This window comes from Jaculus jaculus, chromosome 9 (genome assembly GCF_020740685.1).
Source record: "Jaculus jaculus isolate mJacJac1 chromosome 9, mJacJac1.mat.Y.cur, whole genome shotgun sequence".
In the NCBI taxonomy this organism is placed as follows: Eukaryota; Metazoa; Chordata; class Mammalia; order Rodentia; family Dipodidae; genus Jaculus; species Jaculus jaculus.
The window spans coordinates 70,623,116-70,647,089 of NC_059110.1; the positions used below are offsets into that span (position 1 = coordinate 70,623,116).

General features: G+C 38.4%; 1 protein-coding gene across 6 annotated transcripts in view; it reads right to left on the minus strand.

Moving 5' to 3' along the window:
* Nucleotides 1–3,031: 3,031 nt before the first annotated feature.
* Nucleotides 3,032–23,974, minus strand: part of Wrn (WRN RecQ like helicase) — a 179,887-nt gene continuing 158,944 nt past the window's right edge. For all 6 annotated transcript variants that reach the window (XM_045158705.1, XM_045158707.1, XM_045158706.1 and 3 more), the window contains 3 exons: nt 18,586–18,748; nt 4,303–4,505; nt 3,032–3,167 (listed from right to left, as the gene is read on the minus strand). In XM_045158705.1, coding sequence (XP_045014640.1) covers nt 3,048–3,167; nt 4,303–4,505; nt 18,586–18,748 — 486 coding nt within the window. In that variant the 3' untranslated portion in view covers nt 3,032–3,047. The remainder of the gene's footprint in view (nt 3,168–4,302; nt 4,506–18,585; nt 18,749–23,974) is intronic.

The following is a 23,974-nucleotide window of genomic DNA, read 5'->3' on the forward strand; positions in this document are numbered from 1 at the left end:
ACGCTGTAGACACACGTGCTGACACTGACGAGCACGCTGTAGACACACTTGCTGACACTGACATGCACGCTGTAGACACACGTGATGACACTGACGAGCACGCTGTAGACACACGTGCTGACACTGACATGCACGCTGTAGACCCACGTGCTGACACTGACATGCACGCTGTAGACACACGTGCTGACACTGACATGCATGCTGTAGACCCACGTGCTGACACTGACAAGCACACTGTAGACCCACGTGCTGACACTGACATGCACGCTGTAGACACACGTGCTGACACTGACGAGCACGCGGTAGACACACGTGCTGACACTGACGAGCACGCTGTAGACACACGTGCTGACACTGACGAGCATGCTGTAGACACACGTGCTGACACTGACATGCACGCTGTAGACCCACGTGCAGACACTGACATGCACGCTGTACACACGTGCTGACACTGACATGCACGCTGTAGACACACGTGCTGACACTGACAAGCACGCTGTAGACACACGTGCTGACACTGACATGCACGCTGTAGACCCACGTGCTGACACTGACATGCACGCTGTAGACACACGTGCTGACACTGACGAGCACGCTGTAGACCCACGTGCTGACACTGACGAGCACACTGTAGACACACGTGCTGACACTGACAAGCACGTTGTAGACACACGTGCTGACACTGACAAGCACGCGGTAGACACACGTGCTGACACTGACAAGCACGCTGTAGACACACGTGCTGACACTGACGAGCACGTTGTAGACCCACGTGCTGACACTGACATGCACGCTGTAGACACACGTGATGACATTGACGAGCACGCTGTAGACACACGTAGTGACACTGACATGCACGCTGTAGACACACGTGCTGACACTGACAAGCACGCTGTAGACACATGTGCTGACACTGACATGCACGCTGTAGACACACGTGCTGACACTGACAAGCACGCTGTAGACACACGTGCTGACACTGACATGCACGCTGTAGACACACGTGCTGACACTGACATGCACGCTGTAGACACATGTGCTGACACTGACAAGCACGCTGTAGACACATGTGCTGACACTGACATGCACGCTGTAGACACACGTGCTGACACTGACGAGCACGCTGTAGACACACGTGCTGACACTGACATGCACGCTGTAGACCCACGTGCTGACATGACAAGCACGCTGTAGACACACGTGCTGACACTGACAAGCACGCTGTAGACACACGTGCTGACACTGACAAGCACGCGGTAGACACACGTGCTGACACTGACTAGCACGCGGTAGACACACGTGCTGACACTGACATGTACATTGTAGACCCACGTGCTGACACTGACATGCACGCTGTAGACACATGTGCTGACACTGACATGCACGCTGTAGACACACGTGCTGACACTGACGAGCATGCTGTAGACACACGTGCTGACACTGACAAGCACGCTGTAGACACACGTGCTGACACTGACAAGCACACTGTAGACACACGTGCTGACAATGACGAGCACGTTGTAGACACACGTGCTGACACTGACAAGCACGCTGTAGACCCACGTGCTGACACTGACAAGCACGCTGTAGACACACGTGCTGACAATGACGAGCACGTTGTAGACACACGTGCTGACACTGACAAGCACGTTGTAGACACACGTTCTGACACTAACATGAACGCTGTATACATATGTGCTGACAATGATATACTGAGGCCGAGCACAGAAGTGACCATGAACCATGTATGGCATATCATGCTAACAGAAAAGAAAAAAGAAAATCTCAAGGATTTTTTATGTTTCAAGTATAGTTTGGATGTGGAAGTTCACAATGTATTATTTATGCAACAAATGATGGTGGGCAGGATGAATGAGGGGCTGACTGCCTGTTTGAGGTAATATGTGTGATTTTTAACTTTCTTTTGTGGTTGTTCTCACTTCTCTGAATTGTAGTTCTTTACCACATATATATTTCTTTTTTATTAGCAACAATTTCTTCTTTATAAAAATTACTTACTTATAAAAATACCAACCAAAGGCTCAGAATGTATTTACAAACCATATGGTGAACTGTTTAAACTCATATAACCTAGGTTTATGAAACAAAGTTTAGTTTCAGATGTTTAAGTTATATATGAAACATACTGTCAAATTTTGGTATCTTCAAATATTAAATTTACTTATAGTAATAAAATACATAAGTATTAAATATATATCTTTATAATATCTAGCATGAGGAGCATTATTGTATTTGAAAAAATAATATAAATAATGTAGAAAAATACAGAGTACATAGTTGCCTGTACAACTGGAATCCTTTGTTTTCCCTCCACTTACACAAAGCCCAGAATGCTTTCACCTTTACTGGTCTAGTCCACAAATGTCACCTAACAGTGCCTTTTAAAGAAAGTAAAGACAATTTGTAAAGTAACTATGCTTTCTGAACTTTGCAAGACATAGTTTCAGTAATTCAAGACTGTTCTATATCAATTACTACAGGACTACTCATCTAGTATCAGTATCAAATAACCATGCAATAGATTTTCTAAATATAACTAATAAGTACAGAAATCAAAACAAAGGATAGTCATAAGGTTTATGAAAGCAATCTTAGAACTAATCAAATCTAATATTCTATCCTAGGATGTAATCATTCAGGTTCTCAGATACTCAAATACCTGTTCTCAACTTTGGAAGTATGATTTGATATGACAAGTTGTTCAATATATATGTTAAGTTTTATTTTGGAATCTAAGTAATTTTTAAGACGAAATATTACTTTCAAAAAATTTTATTTATTTCTTTAAGAGCAACAGACACAGAGAGAGAGAGAGAGAGGCAAAGAGAGAGAGAGAATGGGTGTGCAAGGGCCTCCAGCCACTGCAAATCAACTCCAGACACATGTGCCCCCTTGTGAATCTGGCTAACATAGGTACTGGGGAATTGACCCTTGAAACAGGGTCCTTATTTTTCATGCTTTTCAGGAATAAAGCATGACTATCTTCTTATAATACAGTAATACACACAAATTAATTTTTGTAATTGTCAACTAAACAGACCTTTCTTTATTGTTTTGTTCATTGATTTTTTGCTGGTCTCAGCTAGGGTCTCGTTTCCTTTGGCAAACCACCCAGGTAATTTTCTCTTTGAGGTTTCAGATGAAATCTGTAGGAAACAGAAAAAGAAATATTTTTATCACTTAAAAGTTGTATAAACTACAAAATACAATGTAGGTTATAAAATAAATACTCTGCTGTGATTCCAACAAACCAAGTCAAATAGTGACATCTATAGAACTTATTTTGGGGTCAAAAGCTTATAAAGAAAAGAGAACAAAAATCACCACATCACTAGACAAGTACTTGTCATCCAATTGCCTATTCTTATGACACTCAAATTCAAACATTTATTTGCTGAGTAAAAAAGTAGACAGTATTTCACATATATGTGCCATGACACATTTACTTGGGTTAACACAAATGGCTGACACTGACAAGCACGCTGTAGACCCACATGCTGACACTGACACGCACGCTTTTTTTTATGCATGCAACTATGTACTCTGTATTTTCCTACATTATTTATATTATTTTTTTTCAAATACAACAATGCTCCTCATGCTAGATATTATAAAGATACATATTTAATACTTATGTATTTTATTACTATAAGTAAATTTAATATTTGAAGATACCAAAATTTGACAGTATGTTTCATATATATATATAAAGGGCTGTGGATAAAGCTTAGTGGTAGAAGCTGGACACAGAAGTTGAATTGAATTAATTTCACCCCAAATTTTTGTTAATATCCCTTTTATAGCGAATAAATAGATAAAAAGATAAACACTTCCAACTCATTAAATTTCATTAGGTTATGCAGAACATGACTATATACAAACGTACCTGAAATACAGAATTTAAAGATACCATCTCCCTTTACTCAGAAAAGTAAGAGTTCAATGCTGGTAATTCTATAAAGCATAATGTAATAATAAAATCAAGAGCCCCGTTTTCTAATGCAAAGATTAACAAATATATATTATCACACCAAAATAATTTACTATCTGGAAATTACTTTCTTGGGGGCTGGGATGATGGCAAGCAGCTAAAGTTACTTAAATAAACCCCAATTGACTTTTCTCAAATCATATTTTGAGAACCAAAGGAAATACAGTACACAAATAAGGAAGTAACCTTGCATCAGAACTTACAACAGTTCAAAAGATACAACATTCTGGTACTGAATGTGCAAAGTGAACAAGGCAACACTTCATAAAAATTCTATACACAATTAATACCTTGGTAGGAGCAACTTTTTTGTTTCTCTTAAAATTTGAATAGCTCTCTTCAGAGTTGGGGAAACATCTCTTCTTGCTGTTATCACAGGAAAGCTGGCTTCTGCAGTCCTGCTCACTCTCAAGGATCTCAATTACCATGTGGATAAGGTATGTGTCAATGTTTTCAGGAACTAACATTCTAATTAGTTTAATATTAGACATGTCTGCAAAAGATGAGAAAGCCAACTTAACAAATCATTCAGATCGCATTAGGAAACTATGAACTGGAAATGGTAAACTACTGTGCAGACAGGAAAACAGTTGCTACAGCAAAGGTTCATTTTTCAAATGTCAATAACCCTAGAGAGAGGACAGAAAAAAAATATGACCCCTCTGTCCACCACCCACACCCCTTGGCTGTAGGATAAGTCAGTACTGCTCATTGTAGCTGCCAGAAAATCAAAACAACCACTCATGAAACGGATTCTAAGGGACGTGTGGCTCAAACTTCAAAATGCCAACTACAAATTAATTTTCCTTAAAGATAAGGTATTAAAAATAGAAGCTAATGGCACATATAAATGGGATTTTGAGCAAAAGAATCATTTCAATACCTATTATAGCAAACAAACCTACCAACTACTTAAGTATTTGCTTATTAACTAGAACTATCTGCAAATCTTATTTTCAGAATCATGTAACTTTTAACTTTTTAGTTTCCATGATTTTCTGTATGCACTATAGCATTTATTGTGATTGATTTGTAGTTTGATTCCATTGTGGTCAGACAGAATGCAAGGAATTATTTCAATTTTCCTGTATTTGTTAAGATTTGCTTTGTGTCCTAATATATGGTCTATTTTAGAGAATGTTCCACATGCTGCTGAAAAGATGTGTATTCTGTAGTATTTGGATGAAATATCCTGTATATGTCTGTTAGGTCCATTTGTTCTATGAGCTTGTTTAATCCAGATGCCTCTCTGTTTATTTTTTTCCCGGGATGACCTGTCAATTGATGAGAATGGGGTGTTGAAGTCACCCCCTACCACTGTGTTTGGTGTTATCTGTGACCTTAATTCTAATAGTATTTGTTTGATGAAGCTGGGAGCCCCCATGCTAGGTGCATATATGTTTGGGATTGTAATGTCCTCCTGTTGAAGTGTGCCCTTAATCAATATAAAGTGACCTTCCTTAGCTTTCCTAACAAATGTTGGACTGAAGTCTACCTTGTCAGATATCAGGATAGCAACCCCTGCTTTTTTCCTAGGCCCATTGGTTGAAACACCGTTTTCCAACCTTTCATCCTAAGACAGTGTCCATCCTTTGTAGAAAGGTGAGTTTCTTGGAGGCCACAAATTGAACGATCCTACTGTTTAATCCAGTCTGCAAACCTGTCTTTTGGTTGAGACATTGAGACCATTGATATTAAGAGATACTATTGAAAGGTGTGTATTTATTTTTGCCATTTATTTTGTAGTTCTTGCAGTTTTACCTTTGCTCTCTTGTATTAACTAGTATTTGAGTATGGTTTGTTTTTTCCAGGTTCCTTATATGTGTGCTTTTCTTTCCCTTCAGTATGGTGGATTCTTTCAAGTATTTCCTATATAGCTGGTTTTGTCTTCAAATATTCCTTAGCCTGCTTTTGTTGTGGAATGTCCTTATTTCTCCATCTATTTGAATGGATAGCTTTGCAGGATAAAGTAACCTTGGTTGACAGTTGTTATCTTTCAGGACTTGGAATATATCACTCCACGCCCTTCTGGCTTTTAAAGTTTGAGTAATCTACTGTGATCCTGATGGGCTTGCCTTTGTATGTAACTTGATTTTTCTCTCTGACTGCTTTCAATATTTTTTCTTTGGTTTGTATGTTTGGTAGTTTAATTACAATATGGCAAGGAGAAGTTCTTTCCAGGTTTTGTCTGGCTGGTGTTCTAAAGGATTCCTGTATCTACATTGGCACTTCTTTCCCAATTTGGGGGAAGTTTTCTTCTATGATTTTGTAGAAAATGCCTACTATGCCTTTGGAGTGGAATTCTTCTTCTACTATGCCCTTAATTCTTATGTTTGATCTTTTCATAGTGTCCTGAATATCTTGAAATTCCCATTCATACTTTCCTATTAGTTTGTCTTTCTCTTTGTTGGACTGTATTAGATTTGCCACCTGGCATTCTAGTTTAGATATTCTGTCCTCTCCATCCATTCTACTGGTGAGGTTTTCTATAGAGTTTTTTTCTATTTCATTGACTGTGTTCTTCATTGCTAGTAATTCTGACTGGTTTTTCTCTATTACTTCCATTTCCTTTTTATGCCTTGTATTGACCTCTTTATTTCATTAAATTGGTTTCCTGTGTCTTCTGTGATTCCTTTGATTTCCACAAGCACATTTATAATCATTCTTTTGAAATCCTTCTTAAGCATTTCTTCTAACTCGTTCTCACTGGAGGTCATTTCTGATGCATTAATACTTTTTGGTGGATTTATATTGTCTTGATTTTTGGTGTTTCTTATGTCATAATGTACACATTTTTGCATCTTGGGTTAAGTTAATGCTTGGATTTTCTAGTTAGCTGCAGCATTATTAGATGTATCAATCAATCTGATGTTATATACCTTCAGGGTAGGAGATTAAGGTGTTAGGTGTAGTTCTTAAGACTCTTAAGAGTATCTACAAAAGTGACTCTTGTTGGGTTTGCCTGCTGTGAGAGTATTCAAGTAGGTTGAGTGGAACAAAATATAAGCAGATTCTAAAATTTAACTAAACTGTATACACATTCAATGAAAACAGCACAGAGTATTTATGCAAGAGTAGGTATTATGATAACCAGATCCTCTAACAAAGTCACAGTCCCTTAGGGTATGTTTTGCCCCACACCCTTAATCCTGTCATCTAGGAGATTAATATTTCTGGTCTGTTGATGGTTCCAAGTCAGTTTGTAACCAAGTGTGACCCTTTCCTGGTGTAATCCCAGTTACCTTTAGGGATGATTTTGGTCTCAGTTATGCTGCACTTCTGTTTGGGTCCCTCTTTGGTGTGCTGTGTGTTCAAGTAGGCTGGCTGGGTTGCTGGATCACTGCTCTGGTCACAAGTGCTGGGTGCTGTGTGCTCCTTTCCCCAGGTCTCTGGTGCTTGCTGATGCTTGAGCTGGTGGTGAAAGAGGGGAGGCTGTGGATGGTGACTCTAGTTCTCCAGCTTGTTCATGTGATACTCTACTTCATGATCTGCTCCTCCGTTGGTCTCTGGGGTCCTCCCTTCATGTTTCTTGGGTTTGTGAGGAGCTCTAGTGTGAGTGGAAAATCCCGTCACCTGGCTTTTCCTCTGGCTCAAGCCAAGCCTTGCAGCTGTGGCCCCATGGACCTGCTGCCGCCATGGACTTGGTACCACCACGGCTGGAGCAGCTTCTCCCTGCTTCTGTGAGCTGTAGATGCTCTGGATCTCTCCTAGTTTTCTGTTATAGTTGATTATTTCTTTTCTTTTCTTTTTTTAAATTTTATTTATTTATTTATTTGAGAGCGACAGACACAGAGAGAAAGACAGATAGAGGGAGAGAGAGAGAATGGGCGCGCCAGGGCTTCCAGCCTCTGCAAACGAACTCCAGTCGCGTGCGCCCCCTTGTGCATCTGGCTAATGTGGGACCTGGGGAACCGAGCCTCGAACCGGGGTTCTTAGGCTTCACAGGCAAGCACTTAACCGCTAAGCCATCTCTCCAGCCCATATAGTTGATTATTTCTTATACTCCTCATTTTTTAGTAGAAGAATATATTTTGGTGGTGTTTCTTTGTTTGTTTGTTTTGTTTTCTAGGCTGCTTTGGCATGGTTCCTACTCCACTAAACTTTAAGCTTTTTGTAAGAACAGTACTCCAGGTTGTGTTGGTCTCTCCACTCCTTGTACAAACTATATAACAATGACCCACAAGCAGACCACTCAGCATGAGAAAGCCATGTATGCAGTTCTACTCAGCTTCAGTTCAGAAAATACATTACACATGTGTTCTTTATTTGAGAGAGAGAGAGGCAGATAGAGAGTGAGAGAATATGAATGGGTATTCTGGGACCTCTTTGCCACAGCAAACGAACTCCAGATACATGTGCCTCCTTGTGCTACCTGGCTTATGAGGGTACTGAGGAACTGAATCCAGTTCCTCAGACTTTGCATGCACAAGTGCCTTAACCACTGAGAAATCTCCCCAGCTCAACACCTCACACATTTGTGACACTCAATTCAAGTTAGTGGTCAGACACCAATGTTTTTTCTTTAACAACACCCTGAAAAGGTAAATTTAAACTATTAAAAATCTCAGGTTTATATTCTCTTTTCTTCCAAAGATCTCAGCTTGCTACTGTTTGGTTTTTTTGTTTTGTTTTGTTTTTTCTTTTTGCTTGTTTTTGGTCTTTGTTTTTTGTTTTTTTGTTTTGTTTTGTTTTTGTTTTTGTTGCTTTGTTGGTGGTAGGGTCTCGCGCTAGTCAGGATGACCTAGAATGCACTATGTATTGTTAGGCTGGCCTGGAATTTACGGCAATCCTTCTACCTCTGCCTCCCCAGTGCTGGGATTAAAGGTGTGCTCCACCATGCCCAGCTTTAGCTTGTTACTGGACTTGCCCAAAACATGCAGAGGCAGGAAAACAGGAAGGCAAAAAGAGAAGGCTTACACAACTAATAGGAAACAGGACAACTGATTCTCTAACCACTTTAACTAAATGGTGATAAAGTTAGCAAGTGATTATCATATCAACCAAACTAAAATCTTATTTGTCCTGGGGTCATTATACCATCCTAAATGCCACAGGAATCCCATCAATCCCACTTCCTCACCATTGTTAATGTCTAATTTAAGAAATCCTCTGCTCTATGCGTATAGCAGCATTTACTTCCAACCTGCTTTATCTTCAGATTTCTCACAAGCAACATTCTGATGCTCATTACATTTCATGCATCTTTCCAAATTTCTGGATTGGTGGAAGTAGGACTGATAGTTCACAGACACATTTTGTACTTTGATGTACACTGGCAAATATTTCTAGAATGTATGGCTTAAATACAGTAACCATTAGCCAACTACATGTTGCTGCTGAGCATTTGAAATGTGTTTGGTGTGAATGAGAACTAAGTTCTTAAATTCACTAATTCAAATTAATTCAAAATTACATTCATAACACCTTGAACTATAATAGTGTTACAAGCTAAATTAATTACTTTGAAAAGAAAAAAGAATTTTATTCGATTTTGAATTATATTTCTAAAATTAAAATGTCCTTTTTCATAGTTATGATATGTGAACATTTACCTTATGTTAACAAATGTTATTTATTTAGTAGATGTACAAGACTGTAAATTTGGAAATAATTTTTACATATTTCTGAAAGAATCATTGATTTTTCTATCTTAAAGTCATCTTACATTATATTTATGCAAATAAGTATCATGTAGCTTTAAAGGGTCATCTTATATATGCCTTTGTAAATATCAACTAAAAATATTTACTAGAGAATTAAGTGGTAATACTATCTGTACTTCTTCAGTGCTTTAAAAGAGATCATGTTACTCCTACTTTGCTGAAGGTCCCTTGGAAGCCACCATTAATTTTCTAGTTACATGCACATAAAGAATGAGAGAAATTATTCAAAATATTATCTAGGTACCTCATTAAAGTCTTGCTTAATTTATTTTTAAGCACAGTTAAAAATTTAAACTTAATAAAAGAAGTATAAAATTACATAAACATGGAAAAACTAATAAAGTGAGAGGACTATAAAAGAAGTTACAAAGTCAAAATTCCTTACTGTCATTTATAATTAGTGCTATTTGCTCTAGTAAGAGAATAAAAGTATCAAAGAAAAACAAGACTCTGAAGCTGGAAAGATGGCTTAGTGATTGAAGCACTTGCCTGCAAAGTCCAAGGACCCAGGTTCAACTCCCTATGACCCATGTAAGCCAGGTGCACATGTGTCTACAGTTTGTTTGGCCAGAGACCCTGGCATGCCTATTTTCTCCCCCCCTCACTCTTTGCTTATCTCATATGTATAAATATATGAATCCAAAAGCTAAACTATCACACCAGTACATGATATCTTACAGACTCTAAATGCACTATGTAAAAAAAAAAAAGAGAGAGAAAGATCAGATAGTCATCACAATCTTCCTCTACTTTGGCTTTTGAAGTAACCTATACAAATAAATACATCTTTTGTATTACATGTTCAACCTATAAAGTGTATTATATATAGTGCATCAAAAAGGATAAAAAGAAAGTTTCATAAACATATTGTAAATACCCTCGACTATTCTTTACAATTGTAATTTAATATTTATCTGAGTAAAATTTATTTAATGTTTATTCAGTATACTGTAGTAAAAACATATTTTATTAATGTTTTGTTACTAATTATTACAAAATGTACTTGCTAATATCACTGATACAGGTTGAACCAGGTTGTCCAATTGTAAATATTTTTCACATTTCTGTTATCTGCCTGAATTAAAATTTTCTCACTTCAAAAAGCTATCTAACATTTGAAATTGGAACTGCTAAGCCAAGAATGTAGGGGTATAAGTTGTGATTGATGATAAATATTTTATTCCTGAGAGACAGAGATTATGAGTGGGTGCTCCAGAGCCTCTAGCCACTGCAAACTATCTCCAGATGCATGCATCACCTTGTGCATCTGCGTTACATGGGTACTGGAGAATCAAACCTGGGTTCTTAGGTTTCACAGGCAAGCACCTTAACTGCTAAGCCATCTTTGCAGCCCAGTTAATATTTCATGACACCAGAAAATAAGAAGGGAATATAATTATTTTACACAAGTTAAAGGCTTACAAACTTTAGTCTTAATAGGGATTATAAATTTAATATACATTTTTTAACTGAATGTGCAGTACAACTTAAAATAGGACATTAGAAAAAAAAAACTAGCTCAGATATTAATCTCAGACATGATGTTACAACTCTCCTGGCTTCACCTTCTACCAGTGAAACAGTGTGGGAGTAGGAATGAGATAATTTAATGTTCCCATTTTCTTTCCTAAATTTCAAGTTTCACAGAATTATAATGATATAATTTAAAAAGTAAACTATTGAAATGACAATGTGGTTTTTATGTTTAAACTTGGTTATATGGTGTATTACATTGACAGATTTCCGTATGTTAAACCACCCCTGTGTTCCTGGGATGAATCCCACTTGGTCAAGGCGGATAATGCTTTTGATGTGTTGTTAGATTCGGTTTGTGAGGATTTTGTTCAGGATCTTTGCATCTAAGTTCATCAGGGAAATAGGCCGGCAGTTTTCTTTTCTTGGGGCATCTCTGCCTGGTTTTGGAATTAGGGTGATACTTGCTTCATAAAAGGAGTTTGGTAACTTTCCCTGTTCTACAATTGTGTGGCACAGTGTAAGGAAGATTGGTTTGAGTTCTTCGATGAAGGTTTGATAGAATTCAGCTGAGAAGCCATCTGGTCCTGGACTCTTCTTTTGGGGGAGGTTTTTTTTTACTTTTTCAATCTCCATGAGTGTGATGGGTTCTGCTCTGAGTTTAGTTTTGATAGATGGCATGCGTCCAGGAATTTATCCATCTCTTCTTTTGTGGAGCAGAGGTTTTTGAAATAAGTCCTGATGATTCTCCCAATTTCACTTATGTCTGTTGTGATCTCTCCTTTTTCATTTTGAATTTTGTTAATTTGAAGCTTCTCCTTTTTTTTGCTTGATCAAATAGGACAGGGGTTTGTCAATCTTGTTTATTTTTTCAAAGAACCAGTTCTTTGTTTTGTCAATTGTCTTGTTTCCTTACTTCACCACATAAACAAGATTAAACATAAAAACCACATGATCATTCCGATAGAGACAGAAAAGGCCTTTGACAAGATACAACATCATTTCATGATCAAAACATTGGATAGAACTGGCATGGTTGGTTTGTATCGTAACATAATAAAGGCAATATACAAAGCTCCCAAGGCCCAAATAACACTTAATGGAGAGAGACTGGAGGAATTCCCATTAAGATCAGGAACAAGACAGGGGTGTCCACTCTCACCTCTGCTTTTCAATATAGTATTGGAAGTTATAGCTCAAACAATTAGACAGGAGAAGGAAATAAGAGGGATACAATTTGGAAAGGAAGAAGTTAAGTTAGCTCTATTCATTGATGACATGATTGTCTATGTAAGAAACCCAAGAGACTCCATCCCAAAACTCCAGAAGGTGATTAACTCCTATAGCAAAGTAGCAGGATACAAAATCAATGCACGAAAATCAGTAGCCTTTCTATATGCAAATGACAAAGATACACAGAAAGAATTAAGGGACATGGTCTCATTTTCAATAGCAACAAAAAAAAAAATACCTTGGAAATAATGTTAAACAAGGAAGTGAAAGATTTATACAAAGAAAACATAAAAACACTCAAAAAAGAAATTGAGGAGGACTTGAGAAAATGGAAAGATCTCCCATGCTCCTGAATAGGGCAGACCTAACATTGTGAAGATGGAAATCCTACCAAAGGCATTATACAGATTTAATGCAATTCCAATTAAAATCCCTACAGAGTTCTTCACAGTGATAGAAAAAAATGATCTCATATTTCATATAGAAAGGCAGAAGGCCTCCCAAATCCAAAAATATCATCAGCACAAAAAATACCTCTGGAGGCATCACATACCTGATCTAAAGCTATATTACAAAGCCATAGTAATAAAAACAACATGGTACTGGCATAAAAACAGGAGTATAGACCAATAGAATAGATTTGAGGACCCAGACTTTGGTTCACGCAACTACAGCTACTTGATGTTCGACAAAGGCCCAAACAATATATCCTGGAAAAAAGACAGCATCTTCAACAAATGGTGCTGGACAAACTGGATAACCATATGCTGGAAACTGAAACTTGATCCACACATTTCACCATGCACTACACTCTAATGTAAATGGATCAAAGACCTCAATGTAAGACCAGAAACTTGAATACTACTGGAAGAAAATTTAAGAAGTACTTTCCATGATATAGGAATGGAAAAAGACTTCCTGAACAAAACCCCAGTAGCTCATGATCTTTAACAGTCATTCAACCAATGGGATCACAATGAAGCTGAAGAATTTCTTTACAGATAAGCATATAATTAGCAAAGCCAATAGATTACCCACAGAATGGGAGAAAATATTTGCGGGTTATCCAACTGATAGAGACCTAATCTCTAGAATCTACAAAGAACTCAAAAATCAAACAGTAAGAAGCCAAATACCCCACTCACAAAATGGGGCACAGAGTTGAACAGGCAGTTCACAGAGGAAGAAATACAAATGGCAAACACACACTTAAGAAAATGTACATCATCCCTAATCATCAGAGAAATGCAAATTAAAACAACTATGAGATTCCCCCTTACCCCAATAAGGATAGCAAACATCAAAAAATCAAATGAAGGGCTGGAGAGATGGCTTAGCGGTTAAGTGCTTGCCTGTGAAGCCTAAGGACCCCGGTTCAAGGCTTGGTTCCCCAGGTCCCACATAAGCCAGATGCACAAGGGGGCGCACACATCTGGAGTTCGTTTGCAGTGGCTGGATACCCTGGCACGCCCATTCTCTCTCTCCCTCTATCTGTCTTTCTGTGTCTGTCGCTCTTAAATAAATAAATAAGTAAATAAATAAATAAAATACTTCTTTAAAAAAAATCAAATGAAAATAAATGCTGGTAAGGAGGTGGACAAGTAGGAACACTCATCCACTATTGGTGGGAATGTAGGATGGTACAACCACTTTGGAAAGCAACATGGAGACTCCTGAAAAAGCTTGCTATAGAGATGCCAACAGACCCAGTTATTCCCTTACTGGGCATGTACCGAAAACCTTCAAACCACAGGCCAGAGAGATTTGATCAACCACGTTTGTAGAAGCTCAATTTGTAATAGTAAGAGCTGGACTCAATCCAGATGTCCATCACTATCAGAATGGATAACTAAGATGTGGTATATCTACACAATGGAATTCTATACATCAGTAAGAAAAAATGACACAATGAAATTTGAGGAAAAATGGGTGACCCTGGAACAGATCATTCTCAGTGAACTTACCCAATCACAGTGAAAAAAAATCGCCACAGAGTCTCACTCATCTACAGCACCTAACCTGAATCTACCCAAGATACCTTACATATCCAGCAAGCATCTCGTGGACTAGACACTAGAATGGAGGTAGATGGAGGAGAGGGCATCGAAGGGGTGGGAAACACAAATCTAGACCCAAACGGCAATGGTACCATAAAATTCTACTTCCTAAAAGGCAGACAAAATGGCTGAACCTTCAACAGGCCCTTACAGGGAACACCTGAACCACAAGACACTGGAGAGGATAGGATCAAGGCTAACCTTAATCTTCTACATCTTCCCTCCCTCGCTCTCTCTCACTCTCTCTCTCTTCTCTCTAACTCTTGTATATTAGTTATCCTTTTCCTCATTTTCTCAGTGAGCACTGACCTGTAACTCCCAGTACCAGCATGGGGCTATCTTCCACAATGAGCTTTTGATCAGAGAGACCTACAAGGTTTCCTAAAAGACAGACAGATTTCTGTAAGAGTACTTGATGACCCACCAAAGGTTAGTGTTAAGACTCTATTGTTGAAAACACCATATGCAGTTGACACGTAAAATGGAATGGCATGGCTGGAAGCTAGAAGAGAGTCAGGTCCCCAGACAGCATGTCTCGTGCCAGAAGGTGCTACATGGGTGACTGGGGGCAAATGACCAATATCTGTCCAAGCAACTCATGGTCTAACCTACTTAGCAGCAAATAATCTATTTTGATGCCCACACAAGCGCAATAGTGGCACACAGCCATGGTGAGGAACCAACTGCTCTTGATTTGGCTAACTGATCCCTCAGTGATATGGGACCCATAGCTGGAGCTGAGAAACAAGTCAGAACCATATCCAAACATAAGCCCACTCTCCAATATCAAGCTACCATCAATCATGGGCTACAAGAAGGCCTATACCTATTAAATTCTCTATAAAAAAAAGTAACAATTATCTCATTTGTCCTGGTGCTAACTTACTCTCCGTTGTATAATCTGCTTCTCTTTTTTAGACAGATGTAGATTCTAAGGAGAGAGCCACCCCATCATACCTCAAAAGGGCCCCAGCTGAAACTAAGGAAAATTGGTGAAACAAGCAAGGGTACTCTTTTCCTGATGAACCAGATACCAGCACAAGGGGGAAGGACATCAACACAGAGAAAACTCAACTCCTGCCAAATCAGAGAGCCAGAGCCTCAGAGGCCCCCAACACCTCGTCACTGAAGCAGACCACAAATGAACCCAACATGGCTCAGGGAAATATTGCGGAAGAGGGGGCAGAAAGAATGTCAGAGCCACATGTTGAGTCATGATATGCAGAGACATTTATCTTACCCATAACTGTGGGCTAAGTCCACAATGCACGACCCATTTACCTCAACAAGGAGGGGGCTAAAGGGGAAGGGTAGGTCACGGATGAGCTTAATAATGGTACCGAGCTGACTGTATTTGCTGAATACAAAACTAATAAATTTTAAAAAATTAAAAAAAATAAAAAGTAAACTAACAGCACCTCCATTTTTCACCACAGCCAAATAATAAACAGATGTAAACACTGGAATGAAGTACCTGAATCACTGATCACCTCCAGCCCTTCTTATAACTTTTTAAAATATTCATAAAGAGAGGGGAGGGGATAAGGAGGGAGGGAGGAAGGGAATGGGAAGAGAAGGGGCATGCTAGGGCCTTTTGCCACTGCAAGCAAACTCCAGATACATGTGCCACTTTTTGCAACCGGTTTTCTGTGGGTACTGGGGAACTGAATCCAGACTGGCAGGCTTTGCAAGCAAGCACTTTTAATCACTGTTCCTTATCATTTCTTTTCTTTTCTTTTCTTTTCTTTTCTTTTCTTTTCTTTCTTTTTTTTTTTTTTGGTTTTCTGAGGTATGGTCTCACTTTAGTTCAGGCTGACTTGAAATGAAATTCACTATGTACTCTCAGGGTGGCCTTGAACTCATTGTAAGGTGATCCTCCTACCTCTGCCTCCCAAGTGCTGGGATTAAAGGTGTGTGCCACCACGCCCGACACCTTATCATTTCTTAAACAGCACAGTGTAACAACTACTTACATAGGTATAAGTAATTAGAAATGATTTAAAGCACATAGGAGGATATGAATTACATGGGAAAACTACATCATTATATGAGAGACTTGACATCCACAAATGCATTCAGCAGGCAGATGTAGGATCTCTGTGAGTTCAAGGCCACCTTGAAACTACATAGTGAATTTAGGTCAGCCTGGGCAGACAGCAAGATCCAACCTCAAAAAAAAAAAAAAAAAAAAAAAAAAAGGGAAAGAAAAAGAAATAGCAGTACGATTCTACTTAATGATCTTATCCAGAGAAATGTTAAATGTTTTTATGTATCTGTGTGTATACATGCACTGTGTTCATGTGTGTGTGAGTATGGCATGCACATGCCACAGCACGTATGTGAAGGTCCATCTCAACCTTTCACCTCATTGTAGGCAAGGCAGGATTTCTCTACATCTCCTCCTGCTGCTTCCTTTCTACTGTACTTACTGAGAGCTTCTGGGAAATTCTGCCTCCTCCTATTTCCCATAAGAGGGCTGGGATTAGAGAAGTCCACCATGGCTCCTGACTTTATGTGGGACCAGGGATCAAACTGGGTACTTAAGTTTAAACAGTGAGTACTTTGTCCACTGAGTCATCACCACATGTTTTTGAGTAACAGAAACAATAATTTATAGTGGAAAAAAATTCCAAAGAACTAAAATCAGAAGGACTTGTGGATCTTTAGCATTCCCTAAAATAGTATATCATTTTGTACAGGGAGAGAGGTTTACACAAACATACTCTAATCTGGAAAAGTAAATACTATTTTCTTTCCTCTTCCTTAATTCCTAGCAGACTGGTTGCTGATATTAGAAAGATGATCACTTTTCTCTAAAATGACAGACAACCAGGTTACCCTGTCACTATATAGCCCTGAATCTAAACCCAGGTTTTCAAATTTAGAAATCTATTTTACTTCAACAGATCCACACTGATCAAGTTCACAAAATACCAACTTACTTATAATTATGAATGCAAAATTATCACTTAGGTACTCAAATTCACATGAATAGAGAATGCTTTCTCTGTAGACAGATTTCAAATGTATGTATGTATATATATATCCATTTAAATTATAATCAGAAAGATACAAAGTGATATAGAAACAGAATTACTTGTGAAATGTCTCATTCAAATACAATCTTGAGCTTGTAAATCAACAGGCAGTTGAAACCTCATTGGATATAAAATGAGTGCCCTACCAACTGGCCTGTGTCTCCTGTCCTGTGCTTCCACTATTGCCAATGAAATTGAAATTGATGGAAGTGTTTGTGTTTTACACCTTCCATCAAGTCTTAGGAAGCTTAGAAATGTTGCTGCACACAAGGTGACTGGTTTTTGTTTTCATCAATTAACAACACTATTTATTGGGCTTTAGACAATGATGCTATTCTCCTTTGTCCAAATTTCAGGGAGGAACAGTATAGTTGTTTTCATGAGGAAAAGTACTGGAATAAAATTTGAATTAAAAAAAAAAAACATTCACACAGCTTTACAGATAGGGCTTTCTGTAGGGCAGAGGTGGTCTATCCTAACAGACTGGGAGGGGGGGTCAGATTTGCTTAATTTTAGTGCATTGAGCTTATATTAGTTCATTTAAGAGCAAATCCTCTAATATGCCTCCACTTTCCTCCTGTAAGTGTACCATTACTTAAAGTGTCAGGTGTGGCAAGCAAAGGAGCTCAGACTCACAGGCACAGTGAGGTTCTACACCAGAGCACAAGAAGAATGCCTTCCACAGGGCTACAGCTTGGCCTATCCCTCTGCGTCACAGGGACTGATAACACGGGCTATGTTGATTAGAGAGGTTACTAAAGTGGAACCTTAGGAGCAAGAATCAGAGAGGCTTAGGGGAAGACAAGTAGCTAGTAAACTACTGGAAATAAATGTGGAGAAAAACACTTTTCAAGTGATGTAGTTGACATTAGAACAGGATGAAGTGGCCAGCCTGGGGATAGGTGGGTAAGATGTGAGCTGAAAAGAAGAAAATAATTTTTCAAAATACTTTCCACCATTTTCCTAAAATAAAAAAAAAATTACAAAAGTAAGGTTTTACTTAAAGGACCAATACTATACAAGTGAAAAATCTGAGGGACTGCTTGCAGATGTACCCTGCTTGACTCTCAATCCTGAAGGATACAGAGAAAACTGGCTATGCTCATCACCTGAGTTGACAGGAGGGTTTTGGATAACATCCGTGATCATCTTCTGAACCTCTGGGGTCAGGCCTGCTCGCTCCAAATCCGGTGGGTAGCCAGCTTTCTCTGGTGGGGCTAAGTGCATGCCAACCCCTGTGAGAGGTAGGATCCTGTTCTCAGCTATACTGTGCTACAGAAAGAATAGCAAAAGAAAAGGTGAGTTTTCAAGCCTTTCAAACATACTCTCAGAAAGAATGTATCTGACACCCTTAGATAGCAAATGTTCACTAATAAGAAAATTTTCACCTTTACTTCATTGAAACTGTTATAGAACACAGATTTTATTCTGTATAGTGAATAAAACGTAACCACCCAACTGTAGCTAACAATTCAGTCTCATCCCTTCCCTCTCTATTGATGTAAAAAAATAAAAAAGAACTATTAGGGGCTGGGGAGATGGCTTAGTAGTTAAGGCACTTGCCTGCAAAGCCAAAAGACCCAAGTTCAATTCTCCAGGACCCACATAAACCAGATGCACAAGTGACACATGCATCTGGAGTTCATTTGTAGCAGCTGGAGGCCCTGGCATAGCCATTCATTCTCTCTCTTTCTCTCTCTCTCTCTCAAAAACAAATAAAAACTTAACAAACATTTTTTAAAGTATTAATAGCAGAGGGAAATAATTCTAAAGTAAATCTAATAGCACCCACAATCTTTTTGTTTTGTTTTTGAGGTAGGGTTTCATTCTAGCCCAGGCTGACCTAGAATTCACTACATAGTCTCAGGGCAGCCTTGAACTCATGGGGATCCTTCTATCTCTGCCTCCTGAGTGCTGGGATTAAAGGTGTGTGCCATCATGCTCGGCAGCACTCACAATCTTTTATTTCTGTTTTTTCCCCATAAATTACCATCACCTATTACATCACCTTGCTTCTCACTATTCAACTCTCCTTCTAGAGATGGACTTATCATACTATCATTTTCACTCATTGTTGACTTCCTAGCTCATTCACAGATTAAAAAACCAGTAGCACTACATTTGATTTCCCTTAAAAGAAGAAAGATACTTTGAATCCTGACATTCTATACACTAAACATGGAACAAAGGAGTTCATTTCAAAATCTAAAGAAATAATAACTTGTCTATTGTCATATACTTATGCAGTACAGAATGAACAATTCAGAAAGATAAATGAGAAAATCTTCCTTTCTTATATGTCAATGCTTTAGTTTACTCAGAAACATAATGAAACCAAATATTTGTCCAAAAAATTACAAAATATGGGTATTATGGTTAAAAGTAATCATTTAGTCAGTAGCTTATAAATTCTTCACAAATGCATCATTCTCATTTTTGTAAACTTCTTGATCAGTATAAAGTCAACTTAGTTACTATTATTGGCTAAGTGCCCTTAAAATCAGTTTATCCATACTGTGTTAAAACTAAAAAAAACAGTATGTGGAGAGTTTGTATTGGAATATAAAGACAAACCTATAATAAATTAATACTTTCAAGAAAATAGGAAGCCGGGTGTGGTGGCGCACGCCTTTAATCCCAGCACTCGGGAGGCGGAGGTAGGAGGATCGCCGTGAGTTCAAGGCCACCCTGAGACTCCATAGTGAATTCCAGGTCAGCCTGGGCTAGAGTGAGACCCTACCTCAAAAAAAACCAAAAAAAAAAAAAAAAAAGAAAAAAAAAGAAAAAAAAAAGAAAATAGGGGCTGGAGAGATGGCTTAGCAGTTAAGCACTTGCCTGTGAAGCCTAAGGGCCCCATTTCAAGGCTCGATTCCCCAGGTCCCACCTTAGCCAGATGCACAAGAGGGCGCACGTGTCTGGAGTTTGTTTGCAGTAGCTGGAGGCCCTGGCGCACCCATTCTCTCTCTCTCTCTGTGTCTTTTTCTCTCTCTGTCACTCTCAAATAAATAAATAAAAGTAAAATATTAAAAAAACTAAAGAAAATAAAGGTAGCTTATTCAAGAAATATTTCCTTCCCTATTAAGAAGCAGCCAAATGGTTATATAAAAGTATCAACCAATAAGAGATAAAGAAAATATTTTTCCCAAGATAGGTAAACCACCAAAACTTTACATATTTATAAAAATCATAAGCAGGGCTGGAGAGATGGCTTAGCGGTTAAGCGCTTGCCTGTGAAGCCTAAGGACCCCGGTTCGAGGCTTGGTTCCCCAGGTCCCACGTTAGCCAGATGCAGAAGGGGGCGCACGCATCTGGAGTTCGTTTGCAGAGGCTGGAGGCCCTGGGGCGCCCATTCTCTCTTTCTCCCTCTATCTGTCTTTCTCTCTGTGTCTGTCGCTCTCAAATAAATAAATTAATTAATTTAAAAAAATCATAAGCAAATTGCCAAATTTTGATGGAAAAATTCTTTGTTATGCAAATTTTTCATGACTGCTTGATCCACGATTTTCAGTCAAACAAAATATAGGAAGCAGGGCTAGGGAGATGGCTCAGTGGTTAAAAGCACTTGCTTGCAAAACCTATCCACCCAAGTTTGATTTCCCAGTACCAAGATAAAGCTGGATGCACACAGTGGCATATGTGCCAGGAGTTTATTTGTAGTGGCAAGAGGCCCTTGGCATGCCCATACTGTGTTTCGCCTCTCTTTGTCTTTCTGTCTTTCACATAAATAAATTTTTAAAAGTTTAAAAATAGAGGAATCTGAGGGTGAGGCATAGATATCACAGCTGAATCAGAGAGTAGGGCATGGATATAACCTGTCATAATCTTTTGAAAACATAGAAAACTGTATTCTAGTATTCCATACACTTGAAATAAAAATGGCACTTTAGTTACATAAATTTCCAAGAAGACAAATCCTCAAGTGCTCAATGTTGACATGAGGTCCAGAAGCACATGAAATAGCCCTGAGAACTTTAAAGGTGATCTAACTGGCTCTATTCTTAAAACAATAACCATAATTTATCAAGTACTATTACCTTTTCCTACTATTATACTTAAGATGAACTATGTTAAATTCAAGACAGTATTATATAAAGCTTTTTAAACAAACACAATTCCAAATTTATTTATGATTGTATTAGGTAAAACATTCTTTTAACAGAAAGCTTAGTTATTCTATTCTAACATTTTGTAATACTCTCTTTTAATATATTTTGAAAGTCTGTGTTAAGGAAACATTTTGACCCTTCAAAAGTAGGTATTGAATTACTCTCATTAAACTTCTGTCCCTTTCCACGAGACAGTATGCACCATGTGTGCATAATATCAGTTACTTGATACTAGGCATCAAATTACCTCAAACTAATTGTATCACTGCACCTCCTTAATCAGACCTCAGACATGTTTAACCATGTGGTTAACTAACAAGACCCTCTTATACTCCAGGGATATATAAATAATTAATAATTTTACACAATAAAATACCAAACAATATCAAAAGATAAACATGAAGTAAGCCATTCTTCACATTTTTGGTCATGAGCTGTAATATGTGAAAGCTCAGAATGCACTTCATTCAGAAAATCTGAAGCCTTTACCAAATTTTCTTGAGAACACATTCGGTTCTCTATCATGCACACATAGTCAAATAATATAACATGTGCATGGAAGCTACCTGAAATTCCTACTTAGCATGTGTTCTATTTCAAAAATAACATTATGGGATTACTTGGTTTCTTGGGTCATGGCTTCTCCATTTTTAATTGAGGAACTTGAGGAAAATATAATGCAGACCGTTTTATTCCTATTTATATTGGGCCTTAAACCAAATAAAGGTGTGCAATGAAGCATAATGTATAGGAGGACAGGAATAGAAAAACCAGGCACTGATGCTGTCAGCTGTTCCAAATCACCTGAATGTCAGAGGAATTCAGCTCAGTGAAACATAGCTTCAAGTTTCACAATACCCACATATTCTCTCTCTCTTTCTCTCTCTATATTTCCCCCCTCCATTTTGTATGTCAAAGACTAAACAAAAAGTATGACCACTTTTCACAGTAAACTTTTAAAATACATTTATTTATTTGAGAGAGAAAGAGGCAGAGAGAGAAGGGGGGGAGAGGGAGAGAATGGGCACACTTGGGCTTCCAATCACTGCAAACTAGCTCCAGATGCATGTGCCACCCTGTGCATATGGCTTATGTGGATTCTGGAGATTTGAACCGGGATCATTTGGCTTTGCAGGCAAATGCCTTAACCACTAAGTCATCAATCCAGCATCCCCTTTTTAATATATTTTGTATGTATGTATGTATGTATGTATGTATGTATGTATGTATGTATGTATTTGAGAGAGAAAGAGGCAGAGAGAGAGGGAGGGAGGGAGGGAGAGAGGGAGAATACAGTAAACTTTTTAAATGTCCAACACAGTTAAAAGAATGGGTGTGCGATAACCCAGATGCACAAGGTGGCAGATGTGTCTAGAGTTCATTTGCAGTGGCTAAAGGCCCTGGCATACCCATTCTCCCTCTTTCTCTCTATCTGCCTCTTTTTCTCAAATAACTAAAATAAACTGATACTTCTTTTTAAAAAGTTGGTGGGCAATTCTAGTAAAAAGTAAGTTTTTAAAAGTTATTTCTAGTTTCCAAAGATAATATATTATTTCACACATATTACAATACATAAGTGGGTGTACGCACACGCATGCATACACATTTCTACATTTATTTTCCACACTGCTTTGTATCTTCTATTTTTTTTTAGATATTTTATTTATTTACTTGAGACAAAGAGGATGATAATGGGTGCACCAGGTCCTCCAGCCACTGCTAACGAACTCTAGATGTATGTGCCACCATGTGCATCTGGCTTACATGGGACCTGGAAAACAGAACCTGGTCCTTCGGCTTTGCAGGCAAGTGCCCTAACCGCTGAGCCATCTCTCCATCTCTCCTATTTTTTTCATTGATTTAATTTTATCTTGGGGATGATTTTTTCCTTTCCCCTTTTTAATAGTTATTTATTTGAGAGAGATAGAGAAAGAGGCAGAACAAAAGAGGATGGGCGCACAAAGGCCTCTACCCACTGCAAATAAACTACAGATATATGTGCCACCTTATACATCTGGCATTACAGGGGTACTGAGGAATCAAACCTGGGTCCTTAGGCTTTGCAGGCAAGTACCTTAACTGCTGAGCCATCTCTCCAGCCACAATTTTTTCCTTTCTTTCATTTCCTTTTTCCTTTTGCAGTGCTATGGAAAGAAGCAAAAGCTTCACACATGGAAATCAAAACTCTATCACTGAAGGCCCAGAACCAAAAAATTACACACATTCAATACTATGAATATGAAATTTCTTACTTCATTTGGTTAAAGATGTGAAGAATAGCAAATTTTTTGGCAGGGGGTAGGGTCTCATTCTAGACAAAGCTGACCTGGAATTCACTATGTAGTCTCTGGGTGGCCTCAAACTCACAGCGATCTTCCTTCCTCTGCCTCCT